This window comes from Siniperca chuatsi, linkage group LG24 (assembly GCF_020085105.1).
Source record: "Siniperca chuatsi isolate FFG_IHB_CAS linkage group LG24, ASM2008510v1, whole genome shotgun sequence".
NCBI lineage: Eukaryota > Metazoa > Chordata > Actinopteri > Centrarchiformes > Sinipercidae > Siniperca > Siniperca chuatsi.
The window spans coordinates 7,410,730-7,434,718 of NC_058065.1; the positions used below are offsets into that span (position 1 = coordinate 7,410,730).

Sequence of the window (23,989 nt, forward strand, 5' to 3'; positions counted from 1 at the left end):
ACATATTTTTATTGTAAAAGTGTGCTGCATTGAGAAAAAACTGTGCGGAACGTCGAACCCACGACCCTGAGATTAAGAGCCTCTACCGACTGAGCTAGCGGGCCTGTTACATGGCGAGAATTAACGATTACCACTGCATTAGCCACCAATGCTCACTATGAGAAATTTGAAATATAATTATAATTTGAATATGCAAATTTTACAACTCCACCGCTCGAAAGTCTTTACATAGCCACTACAAGTACCACAACTTTAAGTATGGTGAACAAGTATGGTTTACTATGAACCATGAATACTCATATTAAAAACGCAGCACAATTGGCAGCGTGCTACAACACTGGCTAACGACTAAAAGCCCAGTAGGATCTATTGATAGTAGGTCCTCTGATTGTCCACCAGAGGGAGGCAAAGTGCTCCCACTGGATAGCCTGCTGGCTTCTGACCTAGTTTCTATTACACTATCCACAAACGTGATATATATATATTTCCGTAAACGTTTGAACATAGTATGCATAACATTCACATTAATATATTTCTATGGAGTTCATGAGAATCACTGCAGAGTTTAACTTCCAAACGACACTCTTACCTACCTGCAAAACCACAATTTTGTTTCACATTTGGCTGTGAAGAGCAGTTGCATCTCTGCCAAAGTAAAAAAAAAAATTGGACTAATATTAATAAGTAAGTAATAAGTAAGTAAGTAATAGTCGAAGCTTCGGCCACCAGTCTACACACAGTTCAGTCTTCAAGCTAGCTCCTTGTAAACTACTCTGCCTGTGACTTCAACCTATCTTAAATTAGCCAACACAAATTAGCTAGACAAAGGACACACAGGCACTTGGATATGAATTATAATCGCATCTCCGTTGTTAATAAATAAGTAATAATAATCACGCTTTGGCCAACGGTCTGCACTTCGCAACATTTTAGCGTTTAAGCTAGCATAGCTGCTCGTAAACTGTCCCGCCTGTGACGTTCTACCTAGCTTAAATTAGCTAGCACACACAAATTAGCTATTTTCTAGACACCTTTACATGAAAAATAAAACAGTAACAAAGTCACAGAGTTTGTGGTATTGGGTTGACATTTAAGTTACTCGCCTACTGGCCGCAGAAACGTCGCTGATTTGAATACATTTTGCAGCATTTTCCTCCAACCGTCCTGCGCAAAGCAAGTCCCAAGTCCAGATGTCACGAGCTGGTAAACTCGTTACGTGGATCCTATGAAATTTGCCGATAATCCAGAGAATTTCTACGTCTTACATAAACGTTTCAGGCAGTATATAAATAAGTGTGATCATGCAATCCCTCCATCACCCTCCCCGAAGTGACCACCAGACACAGAGGAGACTTCAATTAAGCAGCAGCCAATGAAAGAAGGCCAAACAGGAGCGCCACGTGTTGCAAGCGGTGTCCACGTACTGTAATAACAACACGATGAAGCGCTACAACATTGCATTTGCAGGAAGTTTTGTGTGCAAAACATTGGCTCATAAACTATTACACATTGTTGCACTATCCCAAAGTACAATCTGATACATACAATTGAGATTTGTTTTCTGACCTTTATCTAATTATTCTACTTTCTTGAGAAATAGTAATAGTTTTACCTCTTTAGGGCTCTAAGAAAATATAGACAAATGAAACAATCTGCGGGGGGAAATGACTCTTTGGTGGAACTGCTGACACAATTGCTTAATTGTAAGGGGTTGTAAGCCAAAAAAAAGTTAACAGGAACAGCTGATATACCTGTGCAGCATTACAGTGCCTCTAATGTGTCAATAAATGCCGATTTAGTGAAGAGCTGGGTCAATTGTATATTCTCATGTGAGTGTATATAAATATATGAATCAGTTCTGAACAAAATTGAGAGCCATGTTTAATAATTTAATTTCACCATGCATAAACCATATAGAAAATACTTTACAGCAATGACAATAATAAAAAAAGACATTTAATGATGCCACAAAAAAAGCAAGTGTCACAGATCACTGAAGGCTCACAAGTTATCAGGTTAGTGTGATGGTAGTTAGTACACGGTTAGATCAACAGGGAGGAATAAACAACATAAAGTCAACTAAACAGTTAAAATAAAGAACACGTGAAAAACCAAAACATAATCATAAAGTTAGAAAAATGCTGATGTTACTTTTATGGTACATCCATTTTTATTTGCAGCCAACCCAGCATGGGTGCGCTTGATTTTCACAACCCTAACTCTGTCTTTGCTCTGTTAAACGGGTCTTGACGCCTGGTGGGTCGTCGCTGCTTTGCAAAATGAAGCGCACTAGGATAAGGTAATCAGTGACCCCCGACAGAAATGGGGGTAGAAGTGAATGAAGAGGGGGTTTAGTGTGTGTTAGCTGAGGTGGGGGTACATGCAGAAGGCATTCGTTTTACACCTCCACCCCTTTTGAAATGGCACTAGTTAAAAAAAGAAAAATCATGGCAAATACACTCCTTCATATTACAGATGATTGGCAACATCGTCCCACAATTAATACTGCTTTCATCCCTTCAGAGCATGGTCAAAACATTACAGCAAACCTTTCAATAAGCAACGTTTAGCCAGTACCGGATCTTCACATATCTGAAAGAAACTTAATTACAATAACTTGTATTTAGGTAAAATCTCATTATCTCCGGTATTCGCTGTCTGTAGAAGGCAGAGGTAAAAGAGGGAGAAACAGTCAAAAAAAGCACATTAAATAAAAATGACCCCAACTGGCCTTCTTTACTGATGTGAAAGCAATATTATTTCTCACAATTTCACAGTTCGATGATGAGGCGGCAGCTGCATAAGTCACAATATGGCCTCATGCTCAACTAGCACACAGAGAGAGGGAAGCGCCAATACCACTTTAATTGCAAACACTGATGCAGAGTAATTAACATTATGAGTTTTTGTTTTATTGAGCTTCTTTGCTCTAATTTTTGGGAAGGGACACGATATTAACATTTCAAATAATCTGGTGTTCACAACACAAAGCGCTCTTGGTGCATCCCTGCTTTGAGTGTCTGAATTATCCCACGCGGGCCAACGAAGCTGACAGGCCTTGAAATTATTTGTGTGTTGAACTGCATCCGGGCAGGCGATCAAGAATTTCAATTAGTATTTTGAGCACAAAATCTGCTTGTTAACACTGCTTAATTAGAATACTGCTTTATACAAATGACAAACATAAAGCACTGTTTCACATATTTATGTTTCAAGTCACTTATGATGTGTTCCTCTCTTCACCATCTGCCCCTGGTGTGATGCTATGAAGCTGTCCAAATGAGATTTGAAATGAAATACTATGTGTGTGTGTGTAATGTCTGGCCATGTTGTCAGGCAGACGTTTTGTACTGTATGTTTGTGTTCAGTCTACAGGCAGTGAATTAGTATTGTATAATGCAGTAGCAACATTTCAGTGTGCAGGCGCTTCGCAAATGTGGAGACAACAAGCAAACTGAAAGCCCTGATGGAGAACTAGAAAAGGCAAACTTTTGCTGCCAAATCTTCCCTTTAACTGTACTGCATGACACTGAATTTTAAGTGTCATTTTTTTAAGAGGTTTTCACCTTCAGAGGCAAAGCAGTCAGGTGGAGAAGTGAGAGAACACAGCTCCATCAGTTCCATTATTGGATGTAATTATACAGCAGCAAAACGTTTCTTAAACAAAAGCTTATAATACGACACGAAAAAGGGTAAGTGGGCTTTGTTTTTTCTATGTTAGCGACTAAAAAACTACGTAGCTGCTAGTGTAAGATTACTGTATAATTACATTTCAGTAGATGGAGCAGAAGACGGAGCTGTAAAGAGTTTTAAAAGAGGGATGAGAACACAATAGGTCCAAGTCACTTTAGTTCCATTCAGAGGAATGAGTGTTAGCATTTCGCGTGAGTGATTCACTTTTTCCATTCATTCATTCATCCAGCTGTCTACTGTTAGAAAGTCAGTGCTTCTTCCTCTCTTGAGGAGGATTAAAGGGATACCTTGACACTGCTGGAAACAAAGTGAACAAAATAATGTCTTACCACCAGAACTGGGGGAAAACATTGGTCATTACATTGATTACAAAGCAACATTATTGCATTTTTCACTGAAACCACTGGTGACCACTGGGTGACACTTTCTCATGAGCTTGTGGCTAGCAGTATCATCTGGTTTCTGTGGTAAATGCTAACAATGCTAATCCAAGGTTTTTAAAGGTAGTTGAGACCTAAAATAAAGTCTGGTGAAGAAAACTAAAAACTGTCAAGGCATCAATTTAAGAAAGAGAAGATATTAACATAAAGATGGATTACACAGTGTTTCCCCTACATAGACAAAGCAGTGTTGTTGCAATGCTACTACTCATTTCTCCTTACGACAGAGAAGATATTTCTCTTAATCAAGAGAGATAATAGTTTATTTCGATCAAGTAAGGCTGGAAAATTGTCCTTCCAAGTATTCAGTGTTCCAGTAATTCATTTTTCTACAGTTATAACATTACAAATTTTGGATATTCAATAGAAGCTTCAAGTCTGTTGATTGAGTTTGACTAAAGTTTTGCTAACGTCTAACATTTAAAATGTAGGGAAACACTGCATCCTTCCATCTAGTTGTCTCCACTATGTTTTTTTTTTTATTAATTCCTTCTTTGCAAATAGTCGTTTCCTTCAATGTTCCTTCTATTCCACTCCTCACAGAAACAGGTAGTGTCCTTTTTGTCCTCTCTAGCAAGACGTCAGGTATCTTGCATGTTTCTTCTTAATTTTCTTGTAAAAAAAGTCAACAAGTCACTTTTCCTTGCATCTTTTCACAGGAGGACAAAGAATCTTCACAATCTGTCCGTCCTTCCTTTCCCTCCCCCTCCTCTCAGAACAACACGTCTTCGTTGGTAATGAGCGTTTCCACCACAAGTCTCTGGTATCGGATGTCGTTGAGTGCCGTCATGGCGTCCAACTCGGGGGCCCTCATCAGTGTCGGGCCGAAGACGATGCCCAGATTCTCGCTGGACATGAGGTTCTCCTTCTCGTGCTGGGTCACTCTGGATGGAGAGAGGACGGAAAGTATGTGGTAAGAAATAAATCTACATCAAATGATTCAGCGCCCGTCGTTAAGCTGAATAAGTGAATCTTTAACAACGTAGCTACCAAAACTAAAAGGTATGTGTTTAAGTGAAAGCGTTACACTTGTGTGTTCAGACCTCTTGAGGTGAGCCATGAGGTATCGCAGCGTCTCGCAGTGAGCTGGCGGCAGCAGCTTCAAGGCCTCGTGGACAGACTCCAGCCGTTTTTCTGGGTCTGCAATCTCTGCAACACACAAACACACACAAAAATGATTAAAGGACAAGTGTTTCAGGAGCTCTAAACATAGGCTATCCCATACCTGAGCAACACTTAAGTATTGGATCAATAATCTTATAATAAAATTAAAAGAAAAAGACCTGACAAAAAACACATTTCACCAACATCTTTTCCTGATTTGTAGCATATGCAGGAGACATTGTCCTTGTTGCCAAGTGCCTTCAAAGCTCAGCTTGGCTTCTAAACAGTTCTTCCATTCATTCTTGCATCTTATGTAATAAGGTACAGAAAGCGTGGAGACCTACTTGCGGCTTCTATGAAGCGTGGGTGGGCGTCATATGTGATGAGGGGGATAGGCAGCTCTCTGAAGTAGAGTTTGAGGGCTCCGGTGATGATGTTTATGTCCTCATAAGCATTTGAGGAGATATCAGCCTTCTCTCCATCTGTGGAGCAAATCAGTCGATACATCGTCCAAACTAATCAACCCAACAATGAATCTGTTACTTTCAGTGAGAGAAAGATACAGTCAAATGAACCCCCACTCCCCAAGAATATGGTACCGGATGAAATATCTGCCTTCAGAATTTTATTGATATTTCACAGATCCTAAAAGGGAAATTATGTTAGAATAAATAGGGGACACTCACCTCTGTCAAAGGCCAGCTTGACATCTTCAATCAGCTCACTGAAGCCTGATATTCTGTACAAACCCTCTGACTGAAGACCTGAGACAGGGCAAGTTGAGGAGAGTTGAGGTCAGCTTAAATTGTTGTGAGAGTAAACATTTCTTTCAGAGGTGACACACTTTTATTTAGTGGCTACAATTCTGGATAATTGATTTAAAACATATTTTAAATCAAAAACGAACTGGTTCCAGCTTCTCCAATGAGAATATTTATACTGATTTTCTTTCTCTTCTATGATAATAAACTGAATATCTTTGGGTTTTGGACTGTTGGATTGACAAAAGAAGACATTTAAAGACATCACTTTGGGCACTGGGAAAACGTGACATGCATGTTTAGACTAATCAATTAATTGAGAAAACAATCGGCACAATAATCGTCTTCTTCATGACAGTGCTGCTGATTACTCAAGTGGGCTGATTATTCTGTAGATGTGTTTGTGACAATGTTGTGCTAATGGAACAGCTTGAGCAAATTAAACTGAAGGAGATACAGAAATAGGATTTAAACACACACACACACACACACACAAGATAGAAACGAAGAGGGGAGGAGGCAGTGAAGATTGATTAGAGGAAAAAAAGACAAAAACTACAACAGAGAGAGAGTGGGGGATGAGGTGTTGAATTGCTCTCCGGCTCCAGTCAGGTTCAATCACTTCAAGTCAGATCTCTTTTATTGATTTCACATATTATTTTCACTCTGGTCTCGAATCATAGTCAATACATTCCTGTCTATGGCAGCTGCCCTAGCACCACTCCCATCCCACTCTCACATGTGGGAGTTATTCTGCTTGAGTACATCTTTTTACCATGAGAAGGTGACATACACACACATCTTGCATACACATGCCCGCCTCGTGGGTGTTCTCTCTTTCCCTCTCATTCGGTTACAGCAAACAATACATACAAGCTTTTTTTTTTTTTGGTCAACATTATATAATGTCTAACTCACACACACATATACACACTCTCGCTTTCTCGCTCTCTCTCTCTCACCTCTAGCCTCCAGTTCCTGTATGCACATGTCGACCACCATGGGTCTCTTTGTGTTGTGGGCTTTGACCAGCGTGGTCAGGTCGCAGCTGTACACCTTCTTGACGTGCCGCAGGTCCGGCTGGCAGTCGTTCGGCACGACTTTGGAGCATTGCTTATGGACGTTCAACCCGCAGTCTGACAGAGAAAGACAGATTATGCAAGTGAATTTGACTTTTTTTTAAAAAAAATGGGAGTTTTACATCACACTGTGTGTCCCCTCTTGACTTGAAAATGGCTCTCTAGCATCTTGTGTGGGTGTATTTACATAAATGTGTGCCTGTACTCCTTTTTCCTGCTTTCAGATCTTTTATCAGTATAATGTCATTTTGAGCATAATGATCTGATACTTAAAGCATAATAACTAGATTGGATGGTAAAAGTTGCCTTTAAACGCAGGCGTTGCAGAGGCACAGTTCCTCACCCACACACAGTAATCATCACACTGACAGTGTGTTCTTTGGCACCAAATTGAATCTTTTAACATTTAAAATCCATGATATACCGCAGATGAGTCAACAGCAAAAGTGACTAACTTTAAGCCTGCTGTCCCAGTTTTGAGTCACGCACAGCGGAGGAGGCAAAAAGTAGCAGAAACTGAATCTTTTTCTGGGATATCTGTATACAAACAAAGATTACTGAAAACCTGTGAGCTTGAGAAAATGATGTGTATGTGTGCGTGAGCAAGGATGTGTTTGTTTGTGTGTGTGTGTTACCTGCACACTTGACTCCCTGAGCGATGAGACCCCACATGAAGTTGGCACAGTACTCACACCAGTGGGGGCCTCTGAATGTATGAACCTGGTTAAAGAGACAAAGAAAAACAGGAAAATTAATGTTGAAAAGGCCTTCTTAAATGGAAATTCATCACATAATTCACAACAGATATAGACAGACAAAATAATAAATATGAAAAATGCAATAGCCAAAATGGTATGTTTGACCACGTATACACTGAGAACAAGGTGAGAAAAATATTCATGTAACCCAGACTGGGTCAAGTAATACCTGAACACCAGCACTAGTCTTTATTATAACAGGCACTGACAAAAGAATGAAGGAGACACAATAGGAGTGCTGTAAGGGCATTTATAGAAAAAATCCAGGGTAATCTACTCATTTATTGTATAAATTGGCTCTATATAATGAAATGCTATTAACCTCCATCACATCACAATGCTCTGTGTGTGTGTGTGTGTGTGTGTGTGTCTGTCAGTGTGTGTTCGTCCACATTTCCCTTGAGCTCGGTACACTGTGGCTGTGACCTTTGTGCTCCTCATTAATGGCTACTCGTAATATGGAAATCGAAAGCACTAAACAGAAGCTTAAAAACTGAAATGTAAATGCAGAAATGTGTGTTTCTGTGTGTGTGTGTGTGTGTGTGTGTGTGTGTGTGTGTGTGTGTATCCTATGCTGTGTGCTCTCTGAGGAGAATTTGAATAAGACCCCATGAGCTGAATCAGCAAGTCTGGCATCGTTCAACACAGAAACACACACACACACACACACACACACACACACACACACATTAACAGGACAGGATGGAGAAGCTAAGGAGCGGCTCACCTTGAAGTTGTGGACCTTCTCGTATTTGGGTGCCAAGTCGTTCTCCCTCAGGGTGGCCCGCCGCACCAGCGATGTGAGCTGCGAAAGGGCAAAAGATCTGATTGGTTGCCAGAAGGTGGTAGCAGGGGAGGTGGGTTTGGCGGGTGCAGGCGCCCGGTTGAGACGGGTTCCCGAGCCCGCGCTGGGGTCCGAGCTGCTGCCGGAGACTGGCAGGGAGGGAATTGAACCAGCGCTGACATTCAAACTGAGAGCTGCGGTAAACAAAGAGCCCTTCTGACCTGCTTCCTTCTCAGCTCGCCTGCGTGATTGCTTTTTACCTCTTTTAACGACGTACGACTCTCGGCTCGGCATTATGGGACCTGTAGTTCAGGTGTGAATTGAACTCACACTGGAGGCTTAAATCAAACGCTGGCTCTGAGAGCAAAATCTGAAACCCATTAATAAATACAGCAAGCCAATCACACTGCCGAGGAATATGAAAGCAACAAAAAACAAGGAAATACTCTTATAATGATTGTGTTAAAAATTACACACAAAAGGCCAGAATAATTAATAAAACAAAAACAACTAGACTCAAATCATTCAAAGCTCCATCTGACAACAACATCCCAAACCGAGGAGCCAACACAGGACCAATCCTGCTGTCCTAGCACCACAAACATCAGCCAATCAGATCAGCTCTGCATACTGATGGGGCTGCATGGTGCAATTCCAGTTCATAACAAAAAAATGAAAGCCAGCCAGCCAATAAAAACCTGTCTTGGTATCCACAAAATAAAAAAAAATAAATAAAAAGTTCACTTAATATGATTCAATAAATCTTCACTTCTTGAAATGCGTGCCCAAAATCCTTCAAACCGGACTGATGCAGCAGAATGTGCATTCCTTTCTCCCAGTCTCGTGTAGGTGAACGCTTCAGCCCACATGGCTCAGTGTGTGTGTGTGTGTGTGTGTGTGTGTGTGTGTGTGTGTTAATCCGCTTCCCCTCTACACACTCACCAGGCAGAACCAGTGGAGGAGGAGGAGGGAGGTGATAGAGGCGGAGAGCGAGAAAGAAGAGGGAGGGGGAGGCTGAGCTACGGGGCAGTAAAGGATGAATTTAACAGGTCACATTGAGGGGAGAATGAGCCAATCAGAATACAGCGATTCTTGTTGTTCGTCACCAAATCTGCCACCTCAATTGTCCCGGGAGAGAAAGAGAAAGAGAGGGAGAGAAAGAATGAGCTGAGAAACAAGCTATTATATCATTCGTTCACACTTTTTGTTCCTCTTTGTTTCCCTTCTCTCTTCTTTAGTCATTTTACCTGCAACATCGATCAGTCGTTACTCCGATGTTTTCCAATTTCTCCAATAATTGTCCATTGTGAAGAATAGCAACTGCTATAGTCTGATTTATGTGAGTGTTTCTTGCCTGCAATTTGAACAGAACAGAATATACACAATCCAAAGAACAGTTTAAGGCTAAATTTTCAGTGCACTTTAGAGGTTTCTGGTTAAGTGCCGCCTCTGGCAGGTAGATATTTGGACTTGCCTTCTTTGACATTTTTGGGCCGAGCAAACTGTCAACAAACAAGTAGCGGGACTGCATTAAATCCTGTTACTCTGGGAGAGATTTACAAGCTTCAAGCTATGTCTTTTGATCTTTTTTTAGATATTTTACATTAAGATACAAATCTTGTTTAGTGGCAAAGTAATGACACGTTTTAAAAAGACATAATAAAAAAACCCATCTAAATTAAGTTGAATATTAACACAAAATGCCATCATCACAAGCAACCACATATTCAAATCACTCAGCTTATATACACAACACAGTGAATATGTATGACTGGTCATGGATATTTGATGTTTTCATTGCATGGGGTGGCGGGGTGGAGGGTGCTGGGTGGCTAACAAAAGAGCACCTCAATTATAGAAAGAAAGGCAAAAAACAGAAAAAGGAAAGAGGAAAAAAAAGCTGATTATACTTTGCAATGATATGGGGTATCATCTGTGCACTCACCAATACTCACATTTTTTACGAGTATATGTATTATTTTTCTGTATTTTCTGTCAGATCAAAAGTGTTCAAATCTGGTTGCTGCCTTCTCCTCTCACCACAATAATTCCTGTCACCGTCCAGTGAACTCACTCTCAAAACAAGGCCTTAAAAATTTAAATTTAGAGAGTCATCACCAGAACCACGTCTTTATCGCCCTCACAGGGGCCATAAAACTGCATTCAAGCCAAGATAAAAAGGTGGTAAGCCGAATGAACGTATGAAAAATGTATTTCTCGTGTGTTTGTCGTCCCTACAAAGAGCCACCTCTGGTCTCAATGTCACAGCCGTGCTGCTTTGTCTGCAAATCCACCCAATTATGAAAGCACACACGTACATAGGACCACCCCCATTACACACACACACACACACACACACACACACACACAGACAGACAGACAGTGATGTATGAGGTGCAGCATAGGTGGTCATGCACTGCAGGTCATACAAGGCCTCAGAAGGTTCAGTACCGGTGTTCACACCGGTGTGTGTGTGTTTTAACTGGACTGTATTACACTTATGTGTGTGTGTTTGTATACATGAGTCTGAGGCTTTTACAACAGTTGTCTAAATGGATCTGCATCTCCGGCCTCATTTTCATTCATCCACCTGCACAAAACACAAAACAGCTGCAGAACTCAAATTTACATTGAATGCTGCCCAGTGATTAGCATCTGAGCTGGCTCCTGCTTCATACAGAAACCTCACATCTCCAGATTTTGTCACTTCTGGTTTCATACTACAAAAATCTCCTATAGAAAAGCGTCCCTTCTGTCCTCTGGGTTAGAAACTAAACACACAGAAAACAAACTAATCAACTCACAGCTGAATGGAAACTAATGAGCCAACAACAAACCCCTGAATACTTAGACGGATTCTGGGAGATAACAGGTTTCTGCAGGCAAACTGCTGTTATGTAATTCTACTGCAGAGCCCTTGGCTGGAGGCCATCCCTCCTCTGCATCCATCCTCCTCCTCCTTTCACCATGTTCCTCAACTCTCATCCTTCCACCTTAGGACTGTACATACAGCAACTTACCTTTACCCTAATTTTTTGATATTATACATGTGTCTATCATTGTTTTATACTTTTTACCACATTCTGGAAATATTATGATGGTATATATGCTATCATTTACACCTTTATGCATGCATGTAAGGTCTAGTGACTTTAAGAGACTGATTGTTCCAAGTTATTTTGCATAATGCCTACAGCGTAAAATCCATTCATCTTCAACTTACAAATTACAGATTCCTTCCTCTGCTGAGCTGAAAGAGAACTTTAACATTTAACATTTCCTACTTATGTCTTCTGGATTCAGGCGCATACGTTTAAAGATGCAAATGCAAGTCCAGCCCAATGTCGCCATCTCTCACACCTTCTCTGGATCCAACATCCTAAAAACCAGGGCTCATCTCAGTGTCACTACACATGTTCCACTGTCAATTTCTGTTCTTATTGCGGATCTCAGTTTTGAGATATAAATGACTAATTACTCACCTACAACATGCAAGAAAAAAAAGTGTAAAACACTCAGTCAAAGAGACTAGATGAATGATTCAATTAGTGTTAGAATGGTTAATTTTATTATTTCAGACGGTGGTTTCCTAAAAAGGAATATTTTTTGGTCTGTAGCCAATACTCTGTTCCAACACTACTCCATTTCTTATTAAAACCAACCCCTAAAACCCCCTAAGCTTTCATGTCAGTTTGCCAAAAACATATGTTAATTGGAGGATGCTTTTGGCCTGTGTCCCTACATAGTTTCTACGTCAAAAATCCATATTTATTGCAGAGCGTGATGAGTTTTGAAGATATTGATTGGTATTCACTGTGATTACTGCTTAAGGTTTATTAACATGCAGCCATGTCAATCTTTAGGTGAAGATACTTCGTCAGAATGACATTCGATGGAATACGATGAGAAAGAAAATGTGTCAGATTTTGTATTTCATAACTTTAAGGTCATAAAACTTCTTGGTTCTTACAGCAGGTGGGTGACGAGGCTCCATAACAACCCCATGCCAATGTAACAGCCAAATCCTGTCATCTAGTGGACGCTTTGCCCGTGTCAACATTCACGCACGCGTGTTTGTCCTCACCCTCTCCTCGGCACTACGGTCGTCTTTGGCCGGAGCGGGTCCATCTGGGGCCTCGGGGCTGAGTGGCAGGTGTTTTTTCAGGGTGGGCTCCTGGTTCAGGGTGGTGTAGCCCACGTGTTCATAGATTGGGTTTATGGTCATCTTAGCGATGTACTCCGCTGCCTGTACATATAACAGTTAATATAGTTTTAATATTTTAACAGTTGCAGGTTTATATCATTTACAACAATTGCAATGTTTCAGTGTCCCCTAAATGATTATTATTTTCTGCCTATGAAACCACATTTGACCCAACTGTCCGTAGACTCAATCAATAATATTCTTCATTTTAGAGCACTGTTTTGTCCCCTTCAGTACTTTCCTATTGTCTGAATAAACAAATAAACACATAATGGGGAGTTAGCTCAAGAAAATGCCGATGTTCCTTCCTTCTTCAGGGATAATTTTCAAGGAATCCAGGGATTCAGACACTCAAGTAAACAAGTCGTGATCAAGCTTTTTTTTTTTTACCTGGCAAACATGGGCTGAAAGCTCAAAGCTTTAAATGCTGCCATTTTGCAAAGTAATCATCTATAATCAGCATTAACATTCAGTGATTACAACTAATCAGCCTTGGTTAATGGGTCTAACTGTGCAGCAGTGTTTTCAGAGACTATGTTACACGAAACAAAACTTAACTACCTACTGTTTTTAGGAAGAGAGTGATAAAAAGATGACTTACTTCTCAATGTTGCTTTTTGTTAGTAGAGTACAGTTAAGAAGGAAAGAGTGATGGACACACACCTTTGTCTCAATGTAGAGTGTGATGAGGCCGTCTGTGACCAGGTCATGGATGGACTCAAACCTCTTCTCTCCGACAAAGTGCTTCCCGTCATGGTAGAGACGGAAGTTTCTCGTCTGGTTCCCAAACCTAGAAGGAATGGAGGAAGAAGTTTTAGCATTAGGACTGTCTAGCAGTAGACCGGGTCCTAAATATTTAAGTCAAAACTTTGGGATTTTGTTGAGTGAGAGGCCAAGTAGGCAATAGTAAAGGCTCATGTATTCAGAAACTCTTAAAACAGTGGCTGGTTTTTGTATCACAGACAGAGACGACACATTTATCTGCAATTGTCAACATTTACCAGCCTCTGGGTCGGACCTTGCCTTAATATCTTAGTTGCACTTGTTTTTTATATAAAATTTGATCAAAATGATGAGACTGTATGGCTTTTTGCTTCAAAGAACATGAAAAAGGACTATAGGAAGCTTCAAAGGTAGAAAAAAAGAGGCTTCGTCATAAACAAACTCTACTCTTTATCCACAAAAATACTGCAGCAATTTACTAAGATAATACAGAGTCAAAAATTGGCACAAACTCTAGGCGACAGAGCTGTGATAGACAGACCCTGAACTGGGCCAACACATTATCTGCTCCTCAGTGGATCACAATAAAACCACCGCGAGATAAAACAGCACCGTTAGATCATTAACCCAAAACCCAACCTTTCCTTTTCTGCCGACCCAGAGCGGAACACCAGTTTATGAAGGGGTATTTATGGAAGGTAATTATAACCACAGGGATGGGAGAGGCAGCGAAAGAGAGAGAAACTTGTGCAGGTGGAAGAATGATATGACTATGAATAGAGCAAACTGACCCAAAACCAAATTCAAATTATGCCATGCACCCATTTAAAAGTGTGACACCTACTCTGAGAAAATGATAGGTCACATTCAATTAAATTATAGTGGGCAGCTGGGTGGTACTGAGGATACAAAGACTTATTAGGGCACTTTAAACTTCTATAACATCAATCCTCCACACAACTGCCTCCGAGCAAGATACAGAAATCAGACCGGCAACTGTGATTTCCAAATGAACATTTGGTAGCCTGATTAGGGAGATACATTGGACAGCTTCCACAAATTATCACTCCGTCACACTTTCACCTCTCCTCTTGAGGAAAGGCTCAGTGGAAGACGGCACGTGGAGCCATGTGAGTTTAGGGATGAGTGCGTCTGAGCAGCTTATAGCTCAACTGCTGCCTTTAAACCCTCACACTTCACAGCACCTGGGGTGTGAACACACGATCGGACGATGCTCAACACTCACACAGCCTCTATTTTTCTCGCCTTAAATACGCGCAGGCATAGACAAAGGAGTTCAAACAACAGTTCCTACAAGGTCTCAGGGGGTTCACAAGAAATGGAGAAGCAGAACACACACAGTTTAGGCACTTCTCCAAGTGAGGGAAAGGCAAATATCTTAAGTTAGCTTTTTGGCTTACTTTACGAGGACTTGCAAAATAAAATGCTCATTCCTCCATGAACCAAGAAATATTTAAATATTTAATAAAATGAAAAGAACAGGTTAAGTGTCTTAAAACTACTCTGAACTCTGACTTTGACTTAGGATTTTCTGGGTTGACTGTTTTTCTAGTTGTGGTGGTTAATTTTCTAGTCAGCGCGCTGGAATCCGTGTTCCAGTACTTGCTAACACATAAATTAGCTACATGCACAGACACCAACATACCTTAGAGCCAGCGTGTATGTGCCCGGCTGTCTCTGACTCTCTCTGATGAGGTAGCTGCCTTCGGCCTGACTCAGTAACTGGTCGGCCTCTTCTCTGGAGATCATCCCATGGTACCTGGACGGTAAAAAGCAGCAAAATATAGGGTCAAGATTTCTTATAATCACAAAAATAAATTTGTTGAAGGGAAGCCAGCCTTGACAACACCTTATCACCACAATCACTGACAAAAAGGCCAACTTACTCTCTTCCATAGTACTTAGGTCGGTTGTCCACCTGCAGGTAAAAGAAAAATATGTAGTCTGTAAAACACAATTAGGGTAGATCACATAGGGGAGAAGAATGACAATCGTGTGTAAAAAGAAACTTGAGAAAACATTCACACTTGTAACCACATAACGAAGGTAAAATTGGGCTTTCCATGCACGCTTAAATCTTTACAACCAACTTAAAGCTAGAGTGTGGGACTTTTACATATAAATGAACGTCCGTTACAGTAAAGCCCTTGCCAAACGAGTTCACACAATGCTGATTAAGCCTATCACTGCCAGGTAAATCTCTTTGTATTTCGCAGTATACCAGAGTTTTTAAATCTGGTGTCTGTGGCGACATTCCCGCGCTGGCCCCTTGAATTGAAATTGAACAGAGTTGACGCAACTCTCTCTCTCTCTACATGGCTCTGGAGCAACCACAGTGACGGAGTAGGCTACAGCAACTAGGAGTAAAACCTAAGAAGCGTCCAAGAAAAGTGGCTGACGCTCCACATAAAAAAAAGAAACTCAGAGGAAGGATTACAGTCAAAACAAGAAAGCGATCGACAGCGAGGACAAACAGAGATAACCAGTGGTGTAGCTTTAGCTTTTCCTTGTTGGAGAGCGCTGAGAGAAGAGACTGAGGGCAGACACAGATGTCGCATTACTGCTCTTGGACAGGTTGGTAAAATATTTGGAGCAGGCTATGTAGCTATTACATTTACTCTACCTAAATAATGGAGTACTGTCCGGGAACTGTGGACATTTCTCTGTATTTTTCAGGAGCCTGGGGCGAGCTCACTGTAGGCAAATATCATAAGCACGCGTCAACAGTGTTTGTGTAATTACTCTCTCTACCAGAAGGGGAGACAAAAGTTCTGCACTCAAGCTTTAATGACGATATGTTAGAATCAGAATCAGAAATACTTCATTGATCCCCGAGGGGAAACTCTTTTGTTACAGTGTGTGAGGGTTCATTATTTTGCTGACAGGCGACTGGTAGTATAACAACACCAACAATGTCTTATTGCTCTGTAGGACAGCACAAAAACCATAACAACATAGTGTGTGAAATGCCACTCCAAAACTACAAAAACTTGTAAACGTGTGCTCTTGCGGCCTATCTTCCCAGACTTTGCCACATTTTCGGGACTTGAATGTAAACGTCGCCGGGTAACCGGTGCATGCATGAGTTCGTGAGTGCGTGGGCGCAGAGAATATTGCACAAGTCAGAAAAAAAGCAGAACATTCTGTTGTTCTCAACAAAAGTGCTGCAGAGCCAATAAATCAACAAAGACCTAACAAACAGCGCTGAATATTAATTTGGATGCACTGTTGTTCTTTGTGTGTATGAAAGACAAAGGAAGAGAGGAAAGTAAGGGACATACACACTCAAATATAGGAAGTACAGGAGCAGTACTTTTATTTTACACATTTCAGCATGTAAGACTACAAATGTAGGCAAATCTTGCCTTGTCCGTGCATAATGCCAACTATCTATTTTGACTGGAGTTGATTTTAAATGTGGTGTACATAGACATAGACTTTGTATGTTATATACAGTCTATATACAGACTGTATATTATCTACAGTCAAAAGAGCAAAAGCCAAACTCCTGCCAGTTCATTCACTGTTCAATGTGGTGAACAGCAGCATCAACTAAAAGCCTACAATGTACTACATGAGATGGTAAAAGTCAGAGTCAAAAGTTGGGCTGACAGAGAGCCAATCATGATGGTGGATGTTCTTAGAGGAGGTATGTTAGCTTATTCCCTTACCAGCCATGCACCTCTGGACACCTACCAAAACTGCTCTGGGGCCTGTCAGTAAACCATGCATGGAGCGGACAGACTAATACCCATTACTAATGCTCAAGAGACATCCTTGACTGCACATTACAGAGCGCTGAGCCGGAGGCAATAAGATGTTTGGAAGAGAAACACATCTCTTTTGCATAAACAGGGTATTTTGAATGAAATGATGAAATAAATTGGGACAGAGTGAAACGTCTACCTGGCAGAGCCTGGGCTCACACACATGGAACAATTATGTCAAGAGTTTATTTCCAATTTTGTATATGGTGCAAGTACACTGCCTGCAAGTTTTTAAAAAATACTACTGTATTTTAGGCACCTGTAGCAGACAATATACGTATATTTGTCCTAGAACTACTGTTAGCTTTGTCAGCTTGTTTTTAGCTAGCACTTTGATAAAACACGAATTAATAGTTCCATAGGGAGCTTGTCACAGCTCTTCAGTTACAGAGATTTATGTCTTTGGTGGATCACTCCAAGTCACACAACAGTCATTGGGAAGCAAAGACAAGCTATTATTACTCAGGACTATGGACGAATTGAAACTGTAAAGAACTCAGACTCACAAACTTACTGCACATGCTGACAAAGAGATGCTTTGCATGAAGCTTAGTCCCAAATCTTGAATGTTATTTACACCTTGAGGTAATATTTTTTTGATCAATTGTTTAGACTACATTGTGTCATAAAATAATGAAAATTGCATATACAATTTGCAGGAGCCCAAGGTGAGGGCTCCTTACTCATTTTGTCAGTTAAAACAGAGAAAAGAAGCAAATGTTCACATTTAATAAGCTGGAGGATGTGGATGTTTGGCATTTTTGCTTGAAACGATACTACTTAAAACGATTCAATGATTATCATGGTTATTTTCAGTTAATTTTTTAGTGGAGGTTCACTAGTCGATAAATCCACTAATCGTTTCAGGACAAATTCAACAATAACATCTGCTAGTTATTCATTTCTTATGTTTGTAAATGAGTGCATTGCTTTACTCAAAAAACGCTCTCATTGTTAATAATAATGTAACCCGAGGTCTTCCAGCTTACGGACAGTTATGTCACCCTGACATGCCACAAATTAAAAAGTACCAGCCATAGATAAGTGCTTATTGGTGCATCATTAAATCACATATGGCTGAACTCCCAGCAGACAACATGGGGCTGCCGGTAGCGGGTGGCTCTTCTGAGCCGTCTGTCTGCTGATTTTATAACTGGGTCAGCACCGACTACCTGACCAGGCCAGGGCATCACAGCCAACAGCTGTTCTTTTAGCATCACACACACACACACACACACACACACACACACACACACACACACACACACACACACACACACACACACACACATCCTACCATCCATCCACCAGGCCCTAAGAGGTCTTTTACAGATTAACACACACAAACACCAGACGCACAATCCTCCCTTCTTTAATCCCCCCCCACACACACACACATCTGGTGGCTGCCTCCCCTGTGGGCAGACGTGCTGGCTCATGGCATTTGGTGGACATCAGCAACGTGTCGTACCGCCTGGGTGCCCTTGGCTGGGACGAAGCCTCCGCTTATCTGTTTAAACTAAACTTACAAAAACAGAAAGATGCTTAAATTGTTAAATGTTGTTTTGATGAGAAGTAAAAGGCCAACACTTCGACCCACTTAACTGGGTGCTTGTGTAAGGTTACCAAATTTTATGATTTGTTGTCTCTCGCATGATATCCTCCCTGTCTTCTCCCTTCTTTCCTGTTACACTTGTTCCTCTGCTAATACCTACTGGAATAAAAGTACAAAAACACTGATAAACTATATTGGCATTCCTTTACTTTTACCAACATGAAAAATAATCATGCGGTGTTGAACATTTTTAGAGTGTAGATGGAGCCTTAACAGATGCCTTCCCTGAAGACAGTGGATTGGTGACCTACAGCAAAAACAATCAGCCCTGCTACGAGCTGAGTCAGCGAATGCAGTCTCTGAGGACACGAAACACACATAGACGCAAACTCACACACACACACACACAAAGAAACACTATGAAATGTTCAGCTTGCTTGAGGCTTGAGTCATACCCTTATTGTTTCAGCTGGTAATGATCACATTTACCTGCTGTTGAAACCACGAGCAGAAATTGTGTGTGATGCCTAAGTGAAGATACGAGGTAATGGGATATCAAACTATCTGCTGACCTCCTTAGGGTGCTTTGGCTTTAATTCAAATGAAACATCTGTGAATCTAAAAGGATATACCCAGGTGACAACTCTGATGACATACTGCACCTGTGCTCAAATCTCCTGTCTCTCATGTAAGCTAAGTGTTTATCCGAATAGCACAAAGGATTGCTATCAAAAGTGACAGCACGTCCACAATGGACATTTTTAGGCTTCATCATCTGTGATCTAGGGCCCCTCCTTAAACCTTATAAGCCCTTTATTCTGCTAATTCAAAGTTGCCAAGAAAAGTGATGTTTCTGAACAGTAGTACCATAAAGTCTTACCACTAAATAATGTGTTAAAATGGATATCCGTATTTCATAATGGATATTAACACCTAACCTACATAGTTATGACAAGGTGCAGTGTCTCTGAGAAAATTAGGCGTCTTAAGATTTGCTCAGTGATATAGAATAGGTGGTCGCTTGTTACAAAAGAGAATGACTTTTGTCTTTGTAGACCAACTGAGACAGGACAGTTGTTCTAAATCTTGGGCAATGCTTCATGTCTATACGGTTGATTTATTTATGCTACTTCGCCGCAAAATCACACGGATCAAAACTGGATTTCTCAAGAGACGTGACAAATTAAACAGTGGCTGGCTGACAATTAGGATGTTTGTTCTCACCTCACAGGTGCACGTGAGTCTGCGTGGGTGAGGTGCCTCCTGCTGGAGCTGGTACACTGTGGCAAAATATACACAGCGCCATCAGCAAAAAGCATGTTGCCACCATTAAGAAAGACAAAGAATGAGTGTATAAGAATCCTAATCACATAATACTTTCAAGAAAATAAAAGTGAAATGTTCCATCAATACTTACAGTAAGACTTCCACACCGGTGGCCTGTATTCATCATGATCTGGGGATAGAAAAAGTACAGTCAGCTCCAAAGCTACTCAAACTTAATTTGCTTTGCTACAGCACCCCCAAGTGGACAAAACATGATAATGATCAGTGCGGATTTTAGCTGCCTGTTCAAAGTCTCGATTCTGATGTGAACCACCAACCAAATAAGCTCAGGATTCTCTCATTTCATTTCATCTTCTTTCTTATTTTAGCCTAAATCATGGAAATAACAGAGAGTATAGATATTTGAGAATGCAGAGGGAGCGTAATGTAAAATCAGACAGACATTTTACATTCAATCAGACATGCTCAAATGCTGGTTTAATGGATGAACAGTTGTTGCTGGATAAGAGCACCAGGATATCGGAGCAATCACGTTTTTCGTGGCTAAACACTGAAACTGCTAAAAGGATATTTTGCAGTTTTATTAATGCCACAGCCAAATAAACAAGCTAAATAAACAGTTTAATGTATAAAAAAGGTTCCCACACTGACATGGGCATGACATGAGGCTTTCAGCTCTTTATTTTCTTTCTTCAAGTATAAATGGTGACTATGTGACTTAGTGAATAAATCTACTCTGTGAAGCACAAAAAGCTGTGAAAGATGAATTTATATTGCTTAGCAGAAATTTAATGAAATGTAAATTAGCTCTCACTGTGATGTTTATCTTATCGTACACACAAGTTTTTGCTGTCACTCCTTCAGACCCTTTTAAAATTAATTGTAGATTATATCAACATTATAGCAGTGTTTCCTCATTGCTTGTTCTGCTGTTGCAGACCATAAACAACACTGACATTAATATGAGAGTAAGTGTGACTCTATGCAACACAGAAGAGCAGAATCATTTTCAGCCCCAAGCACTCAGTTTGGCTGAACTTACTGAACATTTTTACTGAAAATCCAACACTGTGATTACTGTGAAATGCATTCAGGTTCAAATTTTGTGCTGTGTACATTTATTTAGCGACTCATTGTGGCTCATACTGTGAAGCAACTGTGCAAATTCACAGCAATGGTGCAGGACTCCATTTGCAACCTTGAATCCTCCTTTAATACTAAAATTCCTGTTGTATAAGAGTGACAGGGTCAGTCCTGGTTAATAATACACTGTTTTTTTATGTAAAATATAAAATACAAATGCCATGTTTCTTTCCTTAAAAAAAAATGATTTTTTTTACCTGGATGCACTTACAAAAAAGCTAAAATCATATGCAATTACAACACAAATGTCTGCATCCAAACAGCAGCCACTCCTAAACTGCAAGACCAGCTGAAACTAGTCCTGGAATCAGCCAAAGACAATAACTTTGTCTCAGAACTAAGCTTGCTCTACTAAAAATCAGTAGGAAATACACTAATTTTGATGATGGAAATGAATATGTAAAACTCTACTGTCCTTTGTCCAGCATCTTGCAAAGTCAGACATATGCTGTCTTCCATCTTCTCTGCATGGGTAAAACTAACAGCCTGCATCCTGTCTCAGTGTATTCTGTGTGCACTCCACAAGCCTTATCTATTCAACACTTGTCGTCCCGGTATCCTGTCTTCAAAATAACTCCAAATCCTCCCCGGGCAAGTGTCTCACCCTCTTTCTCAAGGCAACATACCCTCACAGATAAACACACTCACAAGAAAGCAGACATAACATATCGACTGCTGACAACTCACAGTGTCTGCAACAGGGGTGGAAAGAAATAAAACCCAGTGCTTTTACTGAATTACTGCAAAGACAATTGCAATGCATTGGTGCTTTAGTTGAGTATTTATATTTTAGTGAGGCTTTATACTGGTACCCCACTACATTTCAAAAAGAAATATTGTGCTTGTTCTTTTTTCTCCATTATATGTTTTTCTGACAGAAGCAATTTCTAGTTACTTTACAGATTAAGGCTTAACATGAAAGCTTACCAAAATAAAATGCCATATTTTAGTACCATTCAACAGGAAATAAAGACCAATGTTAGACCTAGCACCACCTAGACTACAGACAACTTGAAATACTTACTCACTATAATACTTAGTAAATACTGCTTACTTGTTAACAGACCAGTCATTTAACACTCACAGGGAGATCTTGTACTTTAGATAATTGACTGCATTTTACGGCTAATACTACTTAACTATATATTTGAAGGACAGACTTTTACGTTGTGATGTTGATATGTTTTCTAAGTGTATTTAAAGAGCCTCCTTTTGGTCGCTTCTGGTCTACAATAACCAACTACAATATATCAATGGTGGAAGAAGAAGCCATATCATTTAACTAAATAAATGTAGAAACAATATAAAAATACTCTATTAAAAGTAAAATGTTGTCTAAGTAAAAGTACATTATCAGAAAACTGTACTCTAAGTATCAAAGGTAAAAGTATTCATTATGTAGCAGAAGGAGCCTTGTCAGTGTTTATATTGTTATATGTGATGTAATTAATATTTACAGCTGATGCATTACAGTGTAAGCAGCGCTTTAATGTTGTAACAGGTCATGGTAAAGCTGATTTAACTACTTTATACAATGTTGGATAGTTTAATCTATAAAAATGCATCATATTTTATAAGATGACCTTAAGATTTGTATGTAAAGCCTTAACTTTACCAAAGTAACCAGTAACTGTAATTGTCAAATAAATGTAGTGGAGTAAGTTGTTCAATATTTGCCTGGGGGATAAGTATAAAGTAGCACAAAATGGAAATACTCATTAAGTATACTACTTGAATAAATGGACTCATATTTATGCTTCATGGCTACTGGATCCACAAGATTTCTAGGGGCGTCTCCCAATTTTACCAAAATACATTAGAATAACATGATCATTGTAAAATTATGGCTGACCACATTGGTCAGTACAAGGTACAACCAAGCAAAATACACACACAAACACACCGTTAATACGCTCAGATAAAACAAAAACCAAGATGCTGCTTACCAAAGACATTTAGGGCCATCTTGATTCTGTGATATGATGATGATGATGATGATGATGAACAATTAACCAGCAGATCCAAATTTCCAGCAAAACGGACCCACTTAGTTTAAATCCTGAAAAAGAACAGACAAAAAATGAACGAGTTGAAAGTATTCAACCGCTGACTGTGGTGAGCTACCGAGGCTGAAGTGAAAACAGCTGAGTAACGATAAACAATAAATGATCAAGCTCAGATTAAAAGAGAGCTAACGTTAACGTTTAGCGGATTCGGTCAGCGTTACTTTAGTTGGCGGGCTGAACCGAGGACAAAACGGACAAGACTGATGTTTTTATAAATTACACTGAAAAGAAAACATTTGCTTTGTAATACCAATTTAAATGCACCGATTACGGCTGACAATAATGTGAAATTATACACTGATTTATGAATCTAACGGTTAGCTAATAATACTCACTTTCACATCCATTCTACATTGTGGTCGCCATCTTGCTGAGTCACGTGAGCAGTCTCGCCCTCTCTCCAGGGTAACTATGGCAACGGTCCTTGCTGATGCTACTTCATGGCAAGAAAGACGTCGTCATTCCCGATTTAAAGTTGTTTTTAGTATAATATAGTTAACTTAAGTTTTGTTCTATTGTTTTCTGACATTGTGTCCTAGCTATTGTAATAGGCAACGCGAGTGAACGTTTGGTTTTTAAAAGAGAACTAGTCCTAAAAGAGAAC

At 40.1% G+C, this 23,989-nt stretch overlaps 1 protein-coding gene across 3 annotated transcripts; it reads right to left on the reverse strand.

The window, feature by feature from the left end:
• Positions 1-1,868: 1,868 nt before the first annotated feature.
• LOC122872161 (N-chimaerin) lies at positions 1,869-23,878 on the reverse strand. 3 transcript variants are annotated; one of them, XM_044188016.1, is made up of 15 exons: positions 23,721-23,878; positions 23,266-23,378; positions 20,307-20,345; positions 20,114-20,169; positions 15,454-15,485; positions 15,213-15,326; positions 13,487-13,613; positions 12,704-12,865; positions 8,563-8,640; positions 7,713-7,797; positions 6,961-7,134; positions 5,924-6,001; positions 5,582-5,719; positions 5,177-5,282; positions 1,869-5,017 (listed from the first exon to the last, which is right to left on the reverse strand). In XM_044188016.1, the coding sequence occupies exons 2-15, from the start codon at positions 23,282-23,284 to the stop codon at positions 4,846-4,848; spliced, it is 1,380 nt and encodes a 459-aa protein (XP_044043951.1). In that variant the 5' UTR covers positions 23,285-23,378; positions 23,721-23,878; the 3' UTR covers positions 1,869-4,845. The 3 variants fall into 3 exon arrangements, with proteins under 3 accessions (XP_044043951.1, XP_044043952.1, XP_044043953.1); XM_044188017.1 differs by lacking the exon at positions 23,721-23,878 and adding an exon at positions 23,636-23,662; XM_044188018.1 differs by lacking the exons at positions 12,704-12,865; positions 13,487-13,613; positions 15,213-15,326; ... (3 more) ...; positions 23,266-23,378; positions 23,721-23,878 and adding an exon at positions 8,802-12,689 and having other exon boundaries at positions 8,563-8,705.
• Between the last annotated feature and the right edge of the window lie 111 nt (positions 23,879-23,989).